General features: G+C 41.3%; 1 protein-coding gene across 1 annotated transcript in view; it reads right to left on the bottom strand.

Moving 5' to 3' along the window:
- The window catches only part of loxl4 (lysyl oxidase-like 4), a 61109-nt gene extending 49227 nt beyond the window's left edge, over window positions 1-11882 (bottom strand). Inside the window, exons 1-4 of the mRNA XM_014214833.3 lie at window positions 11785-11882; window positions 10166-10513; window positions 8309-8616; window positions 7591-7805 (exon numbers count right to left, since the gene is read on the bottom strand). Coding sequence (XP_014070308.1) covers window positions 7591-7805; window positions 8309-8616; window positions 10166-10493 — 851 coding nt within the window. The 5' untranslated portion in view covers window positions 10494-10513; window positions 11785-11882. The remainder of the gene's footprint in view (window positions 1-7590; window positions 7806-8308; window positions 8617-10165; window positions 10514-11784) is intronic.
- Between the last annotated feature and the right edge of the window lie 1610 nt (window positions 11883-13492).

The raw sequence follows: 13492 nt of genomic DNA, 5'->3' as shown, positions 1-13492 counted from the left end.
AATGTCAGTGAAGACACTTGCCAGTTGGTCAGTGCATGCGCGCAGTACACGTCCTGGTAATCCGTCTGGCCCTGCGGCCTTGTGAATGTTGACCTGTTTAAAGGTCTTACTCATGTCGGCTGCGGAGAGCGTGATAACACAGTGTTCCAGAACAGCTGGTGCTCTCATGCATGTTTCAGTGTTATTTGCCTCGAAGCAAGCATAGAAGTAGTTTAGCTCGTCTGGTAGGCTCGTGTCACTCGGCAGCTCTCGGCTGTGCTTCCCTTTCAGTCTGTAATGGTTTGCAAGCCCTGCCACATCCGACGAGATTCAGAGCCAGTGTAGTACGATTCGATCTTGGTCCTGTATTGACACTTTGACTGTTTGATGGTTCGTCGGAGGGCATAACGGAATTTCTTATAAGCTTCCAGGTTCGAGTCCCGCTCCTTGAAAGCAGCAGCTCTACCCTTTACCTCAGTGCGGATGTTGCCTGTAATCCATGGCTTCTGGTTGGGGTATATATGCATGGTCTCTGTGGGGACGATGTCATCGATGCACTTATTGATGAAGCCAATTACTGATGTCGTGTACTCCTCAATGCCATCGGAGGAATCCGGGAACATATTCCAGTCTGTGCTAGCAAAACAGTCCTGTAGCTTAGCATCTGCTTCGTCTGACCACTTTTTTAATGATCTAGTCACTGATGCTTCCTGCTTTCATTTTTGCTTGTAAGCAGGAATCAGGAGAATGGAATTATGGTCAGATTTGCCAAATGGAGGGCGAGGGAGAGCTTTGTATGCATCTATGTGTGGAGTAAAGGTGGTCCAGATAGAAAATTGATAAAACGGATTTAAGTTTCCCTGCATTAAAGTCCCTGGCTACTAGGAGCCGCCTCTGGGTGAGCATTTTCTTGTTTGCCTATGGCGGAATACAGCTCATTCAACGCTGTCTTAAACTGCTGCGAAAAATACAGATGAAAACTCTCTAGGTAGGTAATGTGGTCTGCAGTTTATCATGAGATACTCTACCTCAGATGAGCAATAGCTCGAGACCTCCTTAGATATCGTGCACCAGCTGTTATTTACAAAAATGCATAGTCCGCCGCCCCTTGTCTTACCAGATGCCGCTGTTCTATCCTGCCGGTGCAGCGTATAACCAGCCAGCTGTATGTTTATAGTGTCGTCGTTCAGCCACGTTTCCGTGAATCATGAGATATTACAGTTTTGGATGTCCTGTTGGTAGTTTAATCCACCGCATAGGTCATCTATTTTATTGTCCAAAGATTGCACGTTTGCTAGCAGAATTGAAGGAAGTGGGGGTTTATTCGATCACCTACGAATTCTCAGAAGGCAGCCTGCCCTCCGGACCCTTTTTCTCCCCCTCATCTTCATGCAAATCACGGGGATCTGGGCCTGTTACCGAGAAAGCAGTATATCGTTCGTGTCGGCCTCATCAGACTCGTTAAAGGAAAAAAAGATTCTGCCAGTCCATGGTGAGTAATCACAGTCCTGATGTCCAGAAGTTATTTTCGGTCATAAGAGACGGTAAATGCAACATTATATACAAAATAAGTTGAACAAAAATCCAACGTTAAGTTATTTTCTCACTGACCCGACCCAACCGTGCCAGTTGGCCAAGAATCTACTGGCCCGAACATAATTTCTACTGGCTCGGACATGATGTAGTTTTTAAACATATTGAGGTCATACAGGGGCTATAGGTTGGCATGGTTCTCTCTATATGCAGCTATTAATAGGCTATATTTGGTTATTATGACATGTATAAAAAAGTTATTTAATATAATTCAGCAATGTAAGTCATTACTCTATTCTTTAGAATTGCATTGTATAAATTGCATTATAATTTTTTCCTAAAGTATGTCATTTTGAGAACATTTGTTTTCACATCTCAAAAGAGGATGCTGCCCCTTTAAGACAATTGTGTTCCAAAAGAGGCTAGCCAAGACAAATGCTAAAGTGTTTTTTTGTAGCTTTCTTTAAGCACACTATCAACAGTAGCCAGCATGTTTACTATTGAAGGTTTACTTTTGTAAATCACTTTAAAATAAATGAGCTCAGTGAGTAGATTGAAAGGTGCTTATTTTTGCTCAGGACAGCATGTGTGTGCTGTGTGAACGTAGCTATCAACTTCTGTACTGCTTGAGTGCTCGAGAAGTTGTGACTTGCGGAAGCGTAGTGGTGCTTGAATGAATGGCCAATCATATTGCTCAAATACAAATGTCCCAACTTTATTTGCATGTAGTCTTCAATGGTTTTCAATGTTAGACAGCGACAGAGCAGGTAAATGTTGAACTGGAATGCAAAAATGCATTGAGAATTTACTGGAATTTACAGCAGCAGTGCTGCTGCTTTAAAAGTACTGTGGAAAATGTTGTCTCCCGACAAGTTTTCTGGTGGCTCTGAGACAGTGTCTGGTGATCAGCTAGACAGGAGTATTTTAAATATCAGTCATTCAAGTCATTCATTCTCCAACTTTTGTGAAAATATTGAACTCTGTAATAAAATAGTATTTTTGCATTTTCTAAACTGTCTCGTCTGGTGATCTGTAACTGAACTGTGCAGGGAATCACTTTGAGATGAAAAACATATTTTACAAGAGAGCCCTGTATACATTACAATAAAAACAGAATAATAAAAATACACATGTATGTGCATAAAACAATAAAATTCAGCACACAATAACAAAATATTTAATAAAATCAATCACATTTAACTACATCGAGGTCCTCAATCAATAACATAAACTGCCTGAGTGGCACCAGCACATGTAACTGCAGTGACCTCTGCAGATTGTTCCACAAATTAGGGGCAAAAAAACAAAACAGATTTTCCCAAATCTGTGGAGACTGAAGGGATCTCTAATGTTATCCATTCCTGAGAACGGGTTTGGTAACTTATGATTCTTAACTTCATTAATGAAGTTACATATGGAGGCAGTTTCTGTAAGACTGCTTTGTAAATAATTAAAAGAGAATGCAGCTCTCTTCTTACAGACAGAGAGGTCCATCCCACATTTTTAAACAGACTACAATGGGTCCTAAAATTGTCACCTGTGATAAAATGTATTGAGGAATGGTAGACTGCGTCCAAGGGTTTCAAAACAGAGGTTGCCGCATGCATGTAAAAAATATCACCAAAATCCAATACAGGGAGAAGTGTTGTTTGAACAATCTTTCTCCTATTTTCAATATTGAGGCTTGATTTATTTCGATATAAAAAACAATCTTAGCTTCTTAGTCAGATTTTCTATCAGCGTTACGAAGGACAACTTGTCATCAATCCAGACACCCAGGTACCTATATTGAGAAACAAGCTCAATTTGGGCTCCATTTGAAGCGCAAATATGCAGGTCCTCAGGGTCAACATTTTGTGACCTAGAGAACAGCATGAGCTTGGTTTTACTTGTATTTAACACTAATTTAAGAACTGTAAGTGATTTCTGAATTTAATCAAAGTCATGATGAAGTTCACAAATAGCCTGCTACACCGAGGTGGCACAGGAATACAAAACTGTGTCATCTGCATAGAGATACATTTTACAAGTACTAACAGTGTTTCCTATGTCATTAATATACAAGATGAACAATAATGGACCCAAAATCGAACCCTGAGGAACACCTTTTTGAATCTCAAGAAATTCAGATTTAACCCCATCTAAGATGGCCTGAGTTCTGTCGCTAAGATAATTCTGAAACCATAAACAGGCTGTATATCCCAGGCCTCTTTTTGATAACTTCTTCAGCAAAACAGAATGATCAACAGTGTTGAATGCCTTTGACTGGTCAATAAACAAGGCAGCAGAGCTGTTTTTAGCATCCAAGGCACTGACAAGATCATTAACAACTAGCGTGGTTGCTGAAGTAGTACTATGCCCGGGCCTAAACCCTGATTGGTTTATATTAAAAATACAATTATCAGATCAAAAATAAACAAAGTTGTACATTAACCAAGGATTCAAGAATCTTAGCTAAAGAAGGTAGTCTTGAAATGGGGAGATAGTTGTAAAGATCATTTGTATGCCCACCCTTATGAAGTGGCAGCACATATGCGGATTTCCATGCTGTTGGAATACTTCCTGATAACAATGTTAAATAAAAATGTGGGCTACTGAGCCAACAATAAAGGGAGCTGCATGCTTAAACAGAACAGGTTCCAAATGATCAGCCCCTGTGTTTTTTTGTTGTTGTCTAATGTTAGCAAAGCATCCAGGGCATCTTTATCAGTTAATCCCGAAAAGAAAACTCCTGACCAGCATTTTCAGTATCATTCAATAGATTTTCACCATCAACATCCAAACTACTCTTTTCAAGAGCTGGCTTGAAATACATTGTAATGTATAGCCCGCAGAGATAAAATGGTGACTAAAATGCATTAATGATACATTTTGTCATTAATAGGGCCAGAATCTAAATGTATGCATTGGGGTAGAGAAAAGGAGACACAACCCTTCAGTGACATTACAGCTTTCCAAAATGTACCTGGGTTCCCTGTACATTCACATAGTGTATTAATATAATCATCAGATTTTGCTTTTTTAACTAGTTTTATACTAGTTTATACTCAGAAGGGTTGAATCTAAGCATCCGTATATCCCTGACACATACAATGGGAGAGTAGTCACTAATATCCAAAGCAAAAACCCCACTCCCAGCATATTTATCTGGAGTATTTGTAAATATGGGGTCAATCAAAGTCGATTTAGTAGGGTCCTTTAAGTTTGGACGAGTAAAGGACAAGTAGGCTTTGTAATCAGCTGGGACAAATTTAGATTAGTACAAAAATCCTTTACAATCCTGCATCCTGCGTTCCCCATGCAAGATTAAACTCTCCAGCGATCAACACCTCTTGGGTAGTAAAAATGGCAATTAAATCAGTGAGTTCGTTTAGTGCACACTTCTTGGCGGAGGGTGGACGATAGATTCCTATAACTGTTATTTTTTTGTTTGAACCCATCTGAAGACTTAAAGCCAACAATTAAAAGTGTTTAGGACTAGAGGTAGCCTTTATTAACAGAGACACAGAAAGAAGATTATTTGTGTAAATAGTAACACCACCACCTTTGCCTTTCCTATCAGCCCTAAACACATTGTAACCATCCATAGCATCCTCAGAGTCCAGGTTTTATCAGTTAACCAAGTTTCAGAAAAAATACAAATATCAGGGTTTGCCTGAGAGGCTCAGATCTTGACATTATCCATTTTAGCCATAATAAACTACAAATGTTAAGATGTAAAAATGTCAAACCTTTTCTGCATTTAAAATCACACGGAGTTTCAATACAAGTCAGACTACTTTGAGAGGAGACTCAAAGATTGGATTCTATTTATTAGGAAATTAAAACAAAGTAGGAATAGCAATTACATTTCTCCGGTTAGCACATTCAGATACAACATGTGGAACTCTCACAGTGACCAAAGAGGAAATGGCAAAAACGGATTTACATGTAATGCTAATATTGTCCTCACATCAATTTAGTTGACCAATAGGCCATTCTTTAAGGTCGTTGTCCTTCCCCTCATTAAACAGAAGGTGGCGTAGTCTACTTGGACCTATAGGGTTAGGTTACCACATGAGTAAGAGGAGCCTTACCAGGTGTAACATGGTGAGTATTTGCAGTCATAAAACAGCCAGTGTTATATTTATATGAGGATCTCCCTTCATTCTAAAGGCTGGTGTAGTAATTTTATTAGACCCCGCCTTTTCCCACCCCCTATACAAACACAAGCTAACGATATAATGATGTAATTGAAACATCTGGTACAAGAAAACTGGTCGACAGGCAAACAGACCAATCAAGTCTTTTACAACATGAAAATTGACCAGTCCGGTCTTGAAACTCAACGCACTTTCACGTACCATGACAGGAAAATGTCTAGTGAGGAAATGAACTGGCTAAAACAGTAGCTCTCTTTAAACAGTTACAGGAATCTAACACCTGGAGTATAGAACACATGTTATGGTCAGCTCAGTCACACGCACGTACACACAAGCACACACACGAACACACACGGCTCGCCACAGTAGCTGCAGCTCATACGGAGAATGAATGTCTCAACTTTGAGTCACACAGGACAAAACTTTCAGGAAATAATTACAGTAGGATGTCCAAGTAGGTCTGGACAGAGGACTTTCCTTCATAATGGGACAGAAATAGTCATGCTAATGTGTGGTCCTCCCTCGGTTATGAACCAAACCATCCTGAAACCACTGTTTTCCACAGGGTCAAAGGATGTGAGTGAGAAAGGTTAGTGCTATCCGGGATCCTTGGGATGTCCCTAACCTAAACCTTAACCATAACCATAATCCTTAACTAACCCTAACCTTAACCCTTACTTTAACCATTTTAAAGGGACATCACAAGAACCCTAATCCACCAACACACACACACACACACACACACACACACACACACACACACACACACACACACACACACACACACACACACACACACACACACACACACACACACACACACACACACACACACACACACACACTGCTCTCTACAATATGCCTGGGCTGGCAGAACATCAGCAGTGTCCTCAGAGGGAACAGCAGGTAAAGGTGAGGAGATGAATGGTTGAGTTAAACTCCCTATGAGGGAACTGCCAATACCACCAGTCCCTCCACAAAAAGCCCTGTCTCTCTCCGGTTCCCGATATGCCTCTGTATTGATGGGCCAGTTAAATAACAATCAGTATAGATATTAGAGCTCATCACTGGGATCTATAAGTTTGAGTGGAGCTGTTTGTCTGGGCTGAGAGGGCAGGGAGAGGGAGATGGCATCAGAGAGAGAGGAGGGGAAGAGAGAGAGGTGGGAGAGGGAGGGGTGGGAGAGAGCAAGAAAGAGGGGGATGAGGTAGAGAGAGAAAGAGCAGAGAGAGGGAGAGAGGGAGAGAGAGAGAGAGAGAGAGAGAGAGAGAGAGAGAGAGAGAGGAAGGGAGATGAGGTAGAAAGAGGGGGGAGATGAGGTAGAAAGAGATAGAGAGGGAGAAAGAGGGAGACGAGTTATCTTTATCATCTTCCCTGTCCTTATTCTGGGCAGGGTGCCTTGGAGGAGGGAAAGAAGAGGGAGAGAATGAGAAAAAGAGAAAAGAGAGAGGGGAGGCTGGAGGAGGGAGATAAGGCAGACAACAGGCTTACACTCCAGTCTGGGCACCAGTGACTTAAATGAGTATTCAAATTGATGTCTCTGTTTTTACATTCTCTTCTCTATGCGTTTATTCAATTTACATTTTTTTTTATCATTTCACAATGGGATTAATGTCAATGCTGTCGCAGTCCAGGAGTCAGTGCCAATAGTGCAGTACTTAACAAATGTAAGGCATCCATATTAGGAACTCCTGGGGATGTTAGACAAGAAAAGTCCCTCACGTATTTAAAAAAAAATCCTTTAACTGAGAACTGACAATCTAGGACACTTTGACTGACAACTGAGAAAGTTATGCCTGACAACTGAGGGACTTCTTAATATGAACACCATAGACATGAGGACATAGTACATCAGGAAACAAATCGTAGCCCTGTCTGAAAACTACCCTTTCCAACTATTTGCAGATCTGTGGGCAAAATGGAGGGGTTGACTTACTTGTATGTTCTTTCGTTGTGTAGTTCTGCCTCAGGGAACCCCAGCATTCCACACACCACTCTGCTGCTGTTGAGGTTCCAGCCCAGGTCACACACCTGCCTCCATCTCCCAGCATGCTTCACTTGCACTACACCCTCAGTGATCAGGGCCCGCTTCTTAGTGTGCATCAGGATGGGTCGCAGACGCACCTCCTGAATACGCACCTTGCTGGAATACTGAGAGAGAAGGGGGAGGGGATATCTTAAGGCTTCACTTTAGAATTGTTTGATCAAGGACACTTTCAAATTCAGTTGACCTACACAATGAATTTACCAACTGTGACAGTAAAGAGATTGATTGACTATTGGCATTGGCAGTATCGGTGGTTGATCAGCAAGTGCCGAAGTTATAGAGTGGCAACAAGTAGCCTAGTGGTTAGAGCGTTGGGCCAGTAACCGAAAGGTTGCTGGATCAAATCCCCGAGCTGACAAAGTAAAAATCTGTCGTTCTGCTCCTGAACAAGGCAGTTAACCCACTGTTCTCCTATAGGCTGTCATTGTAAAATAAGAATTTGTTCTTAACTGACTTGCCTAGTTAAATAAAGGTAAAAAATAATAATAATGGAGTTGATGGTGCCCACTGTAGCTGCTTACCAAGTTGTATGCTGTTTTAGTCTACAGTACCTACTTTACCACTAGAGGTAGCCGGGATAGAGAGTATAAGGTCTAATGCTACCTACCGGGTTGTAGAGGTGCTGTCTCAGCCTGGGGCTCTCCGGGAGGTGTCCGTTTCCCTGATGGGCCTGTCGGGGGTTACTGCGGCTGGCCAGAATGCTCTGCCACTGGGGCGAGGGACTGACATCCGGACGCAGGGCAACCGACTGACCATTACGTGAACCTGTGACCTGGTCCAGTCGTCGCTCCGGACTGCAGACCACGCCAAGGTCCTCAGAGTGCTTACAGTCATTGATGCCCCAGCCGTTATGTTTACAGTCTTTCAGAGTCTTCTCTGTGCCGTCACAACGCACATTGTCCATCCAGATAGGACCTGGGGACGGCGGAAACAAGGTTATTATCGGATATGGACATCAACTTGTCATTGTTGGAAGTAAGGAGGCAGGGAGGGATAAATGGCTGGGTGGGTGGATGGATTTATGAGTGGGTGGGTGGATGGATGGATGGATCCGTGGATGGATGAATTTAAATGACTGACTGAATAATCTATCCATTCCCTCATTCCTTCATTCATTAATTCACTGATATATATATTTTTTTATAAAAGATGTGCTAGCCTATGTCTCATCAGCCTCTGTAGGCCTCCAACACCCTTAGAGTAAACACAGTAAATACCACCAATTAATATCATCAAAATAACCCTGCAGTGACTGAGCCGAGTTCGCCACCGTCATAAAGATACAAAGATATCTTACAGGACTTCACTGCACTGCTTATTACAGCCACTGCCTGGCAGCCTGGCGATATACGGCCTGAGAGGAGCATTTGTTTTACAGTAATGACAGCCTTGCCCTGCCAGCGACGTGCTACACTTGCCTTGGTTTATGGACATTCTTTATTGCCCCCTTTAAATTCCAATTAAAATGGAAGAGCGAGAGAACCGACAGAGCAGTAGCTAGGCTAGGCTGTCTAGCACCACCACCCTATCCTGCAGCCTGGTCTCATAGACTAGATGTAACATAGTAAACCTGGGACACTGAAATTAGTAGGATATGTTACCTGAGTATTGTTACATAAGAATGATGGTTACTTATGGCAAAAATGAAAATAGGGTGGTTGGTAGGAGTGGATTGGTTGGCGTATAACGCAAATGTCTAGCAACCCAAAGTCTTCGAGTTCAAATCTCATCATGGACAACTTTAGCATTTTAGCAACCTTTCTATGACTTATTACTTTTTAGCTACTTTTCAACTACTTGCATGTTAGCTAACCCTTCCCCTAACCCTTTAACCTTGACCCTTTTAGCAAACCCTTCCCTTAACCTTAAACCTTTTAGATAACCCTTCCCCTAACCCTTCCCCTAACCCTTTATCCTAAGTCCTAAACTTAACACTAATCCCTAACCACTGGCCTAGCTAACGTTAGCCAGCTAGCTATAGTTAGCCACCTAGCTAGAATTCGTAACATATCATACGTTTTCGCAAATTCGTTACATATAGTACGTTTTGCAATGTGTAACATATCGTACTAAATAGAGTGTCTTGGATTTATGTACAGAATAACACAAAATCCTCTGAGACCAGGTTGCAGCCTGGGGATAGGCTACTGCTGTTGTGAAATTACTAAATGTGCAGCCAATGCAATATGGTAAATCAGGCCCGGCAGTAAAAGTCAAGTGCAAGGTGTTTAGGAAATGGAGGGTTTGAAGAAAGTTATTTAAGTTAGAAAGCAGACGCATTCTTTACAGAAAGATAGGTCTATGCATTGACATTTGACAGGTGGAAAATATTGGAAATCAACAGGTGACTGTGTTTGTTTAATTTACCTTTCAATTGTAAAGAGTATATTATCTGTATTATGTTATAGAAATAAAGATTACATTTGATCGTTGCAAAATGCAACACCAGTTCTGGAACATTTACCATCACCCTCTCCATATTTGGCACTGTGCGCCCATGTCATGCCGGTCTGGAAGCCCAGCTCCCGGCAGACGACATTGGCCAGTTTGATGTCCACTTCGTCATCACACACCGTCCCCCACGTGTTGTTGTGCAGCACCTCTACGCGACCCTCGTTATGTCCCTGGGCATAGTTTCCCACCAGGCGCACCTTGCCCGCGGGAGCCTGAGCACGCGCGGTCCTGCTGCGTGGTGATGATGACGATGGTCGGCGGGGTTCCGAATGCGTTGGGGAGGAGAGGAAGAGGAGGAGCAAAGAACTCAAGCAGGTGAGGAAGACGCGAGGCATCATGTCTGAGTAAGGAGAGGGTTCTGGGGGAGGGGGGGAAAGAGAGAGAGAGAGAGAGAAAGGGTCAGTCATCAACATAATTTTGTTTTGAATATTGGGTTATTGACTGTAAGTAATAACAATTGTATTACTCGATTGGATCTTATATTGTTCAATATTGTATTCAGAAGTGATTATTTCCAATTAGATATTTAGCTCCATAATGCTGCACTGATAGTCACTTGAAAAATAAGAGGCCCTATCTGGGCTCAGCCAGCATGGAATTGTTAAGGAGAAGAGAGAGAAAGCCATGGCTATCCTCAAATAGGCCAATACTGACATCATCTGGACAGAGTTTAGAGATACAATGAAGAGGACTTGATAGAAACCAGTCTAATATGGGCAGAATATGAATAAACTATTACATTTCCAACACTACATTTGCAACATTCTGTTCAACCACAGAACTATAATTTAATTTCACACAAACGTAGAGGTATAATTAGTCTATAAATATTTCAGTTCTCAAAATCTAACCTCCCATATGTACAAAATATCACCTTGGGGCTACTGAAAAAAATTTCACCCCAGACAGACACAGACAATCAGACAGACATGCATGTTATATAAATGTCATACCTAGCATTGCACAACACTATAACCTTACTAAATAAACATTCACTGTATCCACTGAAACACGAGTATACACTTAGATCACATTTTACATTGAGTTGCACAGAAGACATTATAATAATTCCACTTTCTTACTGTAATTACATGTAAATACCCCAGAATGTTATTTGAATCAGAAACCAACCATTATCAGAGATTGGTGAGTTTGGCATAACAATTCCACATTTTAATGAAACACCTGTAACATCCAACATCAATGATGTCAGTTTCACAGACCCAGATAAATCCTACTCCTGGATTCCATTTTGTCAGGTCGGTATTTGCAGGTATTAATCAATGTGGCTTCATAGTCTAGCTATCATTTAGGTTATGCCTATGTTAAATCTTCATTTAAAAAGGTTGAGTCACAGACATGGTTGATGTTCATCAAATCACATGTTTTAATCCTTGCCTAACTAATCTAGAATGAAGCAACCACTCATGTTGAACCATCTGAGATAATCCTTGTATGAGTAGGCAAAATAATCAGCCAAGATCCAACATGTAAACTTAACAAAAATGACCTAGACTAATATACTTCAATTACAATTCGTATTATAAATCAAAACAAAAAGCACTGCAATAAGGTTAATAAAAAGTCATTAAATAAAACCAGCCTAAAATAAGAGTAAAGTGGACTAACCTGTTAGAAAGCTACAGACACAGCAGTCCTAGACGTCCCAGACTGGGAGAGGAGAGAGTGACTGAGTGAATGAGTATGCCTACTAGATGGGGTCCCTGGTCAATCCCTCTGCTCCTCCCTCCCTTCCTCTCATTCCCTTCCTCCATTCATCGCTTTCCTTCCCTCCCACATTTCTCTGTCTCTCTCTCTGTGTACCTCTCTTTCTCTGTGTCTCTCTCTTTCTGTGTCTCTCTCTCTCATTTGTATATAATTTCACTGTTGACATAGTCCCACAAATATCTGTACGATTAGAGCTGAAATGTAGTCACATGTAACAAAGAAAGTATCTTCTTACAACCCACTATATATCCTATACACTCACAGGGAGCCACATTTCAACAGTTAAAACGGTGAAGTGATGGAACAGTTTCATTTGTATCCTTCACTCTAAACAGCCTAACCGACCACTCGGAGGCGTTGGCATGGTCCTAAAGCACAACGTTGCCTCATTTTATATCACATTCTAATGATAAAACTGGGGGGTACAACAATGCAATTTCAGAATGTGAAGGGGACATGTCCCCCCGTACCCAGTGAAAGTTGTGCCCCTGTATATATAAATACAGTGTCAAGAAAAAGTATGTGAACCCTTCGGAATTACCTGGATTTCTACATACATTGGTCAAAAAAATCTAGGTCACAACAATAGACAAACACAGTCTGCTTAAACTAATAACACACAAACAAGTATACATTTTCATGTCTTTATTGAACACACTGTGTAAACATTCACAGTCCTGGGTGCGAAAAGTATGTGAACCCTTGGATTAAATAACTGGTTGACCCTTCTTTGGCAGCAATAACCTCAACCAAACATTTTCTGTAGTTGTGGATCAGACCTGCACAACGGTCAGGAGGAATTTTAGACCATTCCTCTTTACAAAACTGTTTCAGTTCAGCAATATTCTTGGGATGTCTGGTGAACCGCTCTCGAGGTCATGCCACAGCAACTCAAATCAAATCAAATGTTATTGATCACATACACATGGTTAGCAGAAGTTAATGCGAGTGTAGCGAAATGCTTAATATGTACATATACAGTTGAAGTCGGAAGTTTACATACACCTTAGCCAAATACATTTAAACTCAGTTTTTCCCAATTCCCGACATTTAATCGTAATAAAAATTCCATGTTTTAGGTCAGTTAGGATCACCACTTTATTTTAAGAATGTGAAAAGTCAGAAAAATTGTAGAGAGAATTATTTATTTCAGATTTTATTCCTTTCATCACATTCCCAGTGGGTCAGAAGTTTACATACATTCAATTAGTATTTGGTAGCATTGCCTTTAAATTGTTTAACTTGGGTCAAACGTTTAGGGTAGCCTTCCACATGCTTCCCACAATAAGTTGGTTGAATTTTGGCCCATTCCTCCTTACAGAGCTGGTGTAACAGAGTCAGGTTTGTAGGCCTCCTTGCTTGCACATGCTTTTTCTGTTCTGCCCACACATTTTCTATAGGTTTGAGGTCAGGGCTTTGTGATGGCCACTCCAATACCTTGACTTTGTTGTCTTTAAGCCATTTTGCTACAACTTTGGAAGTATGCTTGGGGTCATTGTCCATTTGGAAGACCCATTTGCGACCAAGCATTAACTTCCTGACTGATGTCTTGATATGTTGCTTCAATATAACCACATCATTTTCCTACCTCATGATGCCATATATTTTG

Source organism: Salmo salar, chromosome 01, assembly GCF_965601325.2.
Source record: "Salmo salar chromosome 01, fSalSal1, whole genome shotgun sequence".
NCBI lineage: Eukaryota > Metazoa > Chordata > Actinopteri > Salmoniformes > Salmonidae > Salmo > Salmo salar.
This window is presented reverse-complemented; position numbering and strand designations above follow the sequence as displayed.